The sequence below is a fragment of the Emiliania huxleyi genome (assembly GCF_000372725.1).
Source record: "Emiliania huxleyi CCMP1516 unplaced genomic scaffold EMIHUscaffold_705, whole genome shotgun sequence".
Classification (NCBI taxonomy): domain Eukaryota; phylum Haptophyta; order Isochrysidales; family Noelaerhabdaceae; genus Emiliania; species Emiliania huxleyi.
In genome coordinates, this window is record NW_005196715.1 from 3613 (window position 1) to 7116 (window position 3504).

The following is a 3504-nucleotide window of genomic DNA, read 5'->3' on the forward strand; positions in this document are numbered from 1 at the left end:
GAGTGGCGAGCGAGTCGGAGAAAAATCGCAAATCCGAATGCTTCTGGGTGCTGCGTGCTCGATTGCTTGTTTCTTCTTCTCGATCTCTTTCGGGCGCGGTTTTTTATTATTATTCTCTTAGACTTTGCCATTGATTATACCTCTTCTTCGCCCCGTACGCTGGGGGCCCCAGCCCACCTCCCACACCTTGGCGCGTCATCGCGGTTGGGCCAGGTACCAATTTTGTCGAACTTATTTCAAAATCTGCAGGCGCGGAGCGCCTGCGAAAATTTTGAATAAATTTGCTGTGTGGAGTTGGGGGGTGGCGGGTGGGTTAGGTTAGGGTTATTAGGGTTTAGAGGGTTAGGGTTAGGGTTAGGGTTAGGGTTAGGGTTAGGGTCAGGGTCCGGGTTCGTCTTGTTGTGTCTGTATATGCCAGCGTTGCAGGGTTCTGCGCTGGGATCTGGCCCCACAGCGCCGACACGACTAAGACTCAGCCCCGCACGCTGACCTAGGGTTAGGGGTTAGGGTTAGGGTTAGGGTTAGGGTTAGGGTTAGGGGTTAGTCTTCTTGTGTTTGTATGCCAGAGTTGCAGAGTTCTGCGCTGGGATCTGGCCCCAGCGACGACGAGTAAGACTCAGCACCGCACGCTGACCCCACCAAATGCCGCCTCAGGGCGCCAGGCCGCCAGCCACCTCTTACACACGCGGCCGGCGCCCTCTCGCGGCAAAAGGGTCGAGCGAGCGGGCAGAGTCGCGATGTCTGCGCACCCGCGTGCCGATGGGCGGCACACGCAACCGAGAGAGGCCCTGTCGCGCCGCCAGTAGCGTTCTCCGCACTCCCCACGCCACCAATTGCCGCCTCAGGGCGCCAGCCACCTCTTACACGCCGCGGCCGGCGCCCTCTCTGAGGTGCACGTGTTCACGGGCAAGACGACTCGCGCAGATCAAATGACCGGCAGCGACGTGTATAGGTGTACTGGTAGTGGGACATGCCTGCGCCAATACAGGGGCCCAGGCCGACGTCATTCTCGATGATTACTGCGGCGAATTGCCTGTCGATCTGCTCCTCACCCTGCTGGACAGGTATGCATATCTCCAATGCCGACGAGTCGTGATCACCTCAAACGCTCCTCCCGAGAGGTGGTATTCAGATCTCGACGACAACACAAAAAGAGCTCTCGTCTGCGCCGCTTAGGCCAACTAGCCAGTGACCAATCGCTCGGGTACACCCACATCACAACCACGCACACGTGATGCCTCTCATTACGGGTCTGTACCAACCGCGGTCCAGTTGAGTCGGTTGCGTCGCTCAGACGCGTTCACGTGAGCCGTGACTGGTGTGTGGAGGCTGGAGCGCACGCGGCCGAAATAGACCGTGTAAGTAAGTGATCAGTAACCAGCCTCCGGCGGGGCCCCCCAGCTGCACGCGCGGGCGGACGGATTCGGACGGGGCGGAGCAGCGACCGCCTGGGCGGCCGCTGCTCTGTCTGCCCTAGGTCCTGCTGGGGGCGCGAGGCCATGGAGAGAGCGCGTAGATGCCTCGTGCGTCTCCAAAAGAAGAATTCTATTGCCTGCTCGACGCCAGGCCTTCTCTTGCCTCTCTCCGCGGCCTTGTTGCGGCCTTCTCCCGCCTTCTTGCGGCCTTCTCCCGCCTCTCTCCGCGCTCCTCTCTCTCCGCTCTCCGCGCTCCGCCGGTCAGCCATTCCCCGCCTACTGCTCCTCGCGCTCGTGCCAGCCATGGCCTCCAAGCAGGAGGCACTGGTCGCGTCGTACAAGGCCGCAGTCGCAGCGCACCAGGCTTCGGAGCTTGACACCGCACTCGAGCACTACCGCGCTTGCGTGGCGATCAAGTCCATCCCGGCAGTGCACAACAACATGGCTGCAATCCTGCTGAGCCAGGGCGACAAGGCCGCGGCCGAGGAGAACTGGCGGCTCGCGGTCGAGGGCAAGCCGGATTATGCCGAGGCGCACTTCAACCTCGCAGTCGTGCTGTCGGAGAGCGGCGACGATGCCAAGCTGGCCGAGGCGCGGCGGCACTGCGAGCTGGCGATGGAGCACAAGGAGGGGTACGTCCAGGCCCACCACCTGATGGGCAACATCCGCATGTCGCAGGGCGCGCAAGAGGAGGCGACGGGATGGTACGCAAAGGCGGAGGCGCTCGGTGGCTCGGCGGCGGCGCCGGCGCCGGCGAGCTTTCGGTGGGAGGGCGTCGAGGTGGGGCACGTGCGCACGCTGCGGCTGCCCGACGGCACGTCGTGGAGTATGCAGACGCTCTCCCTCCGCCCGCTCTCCTTTTTGGTGCGCGACTTTCTGAGCGAAGACGAGTGCGAGCGGCTGATTGGCCTCGCAAGGCCGCGGCTGCAGCAGTCGTTGACGATGGGCAACGCGTCGGCGAGCGAGCGCACCTCCGAGAGCGTCTTCCTCCCGGCGGCGGAGGACGGCCTGCTGCGCGAGCTGCAGGAGCGGCTCTCCGCGCTGACGCGGCTTCCGCTGCAGCAGGTGGCCGGCGGGGAGGACATCCAGCTGGTCCACTACTCGCAGGGGGCGGCGTTCGGGATGCACCACGACTCGTCCGCCTTCCTCCCGCGCCTGCTCACCGCCTTTTACTACCTCAACGAGGTCGAGGGCGGCGGCGAGACCGCCTTCCCCGCCGCCGACGGCGCGATGAGCCCAGACGAGGCGCTGGCCCTGGCCGAGCCGGCGGCGGCGGGCGGCGGCTTGGTCGTGAAGCCGGCCCGCGGCGCGGCGCTGCTGTGGTACAACCACGGCGAGGACGGCAGCAGGGACGCGTGCGCGGTGCACGCTGGCTGCCGCGTGACGGCCGGCGAGAAATGGGGAGCGAACCATTGGGTGCGCGTTCGAGGTGCCACGCCGGGAGAGGAACCGTCTTCGTAGCGGCTTAAAAATCAATTTGACTTTTTGACTTTTGCGAGACACAACCCACACGTGACCCAGAGAGACATATAAAGCCGTATGCGGTATCGGGGAGAAAGATCGGCTCTGAGGGCCGAGTAGGAGGGGTCTAGGTTACCTCTACCTCTGAGGGCCTGCGGCCCTCTTACCTTTACCTCTGGGCAGCCGCGGGCCCTTTACCTCTACCTCTGAGCGACGTAGCCGTGATTTACCTGTGCGTGATATCTCCAGTGATCTCGAGTGATCTCGCAGCTATCTCGTATTAATTTTGTTACATATTAGAAAAAAATAGAACGGCGTCCTCACCCTCTGATGACTCACCCTCCGACGCCTCACCCTCCGATGACTCGCCTGCTAACGCCTCGCCGCTCCCCGCAGCGGTGCCGGCGCCGGTCCGCCAACGGGAGAGGATGTCGTCAACCAATCGATTGATGGCATGCTCTTTAGCCGACTGCTGTACATCGGTCGCCTTGCCGAGTACCATCAGACGACCCTGCGCGTCGGCCGCCTCGCACGCAGCCTTGAGGCGACTCGCCTCTGGCACCGACGCGTCGTCGAGCGTCGCGACGAGCGGGGCGTCCAGACCGAAGGGGCGGAGCTGAGACTCGAG

The 3504-nt window shown here is 63.5% G+C and overlaps 1 protein-coding gene across 1 annotated transcript; it reads left to right on the top strand.

Annotated features, from left to right (window-relative positions):
* Positions 1-2255: 2255 nt before the first annotated feature.
* EMIHUDRAFT_56349 (hypothetical protein) lies at positions 2256-2843 on the top strand (the record flags this gene model as incomplete). Its single annotated transcript, XM_005761517.1, has 1 exon — positions 2256-2843. A coding segment is annotated over one exon (588 nt), but the record flags the coding sequence as incomplete, so codon positions are not given.
* Between the last annotated feature and the right edge of the window lie 661 nt (positions 2844-3504).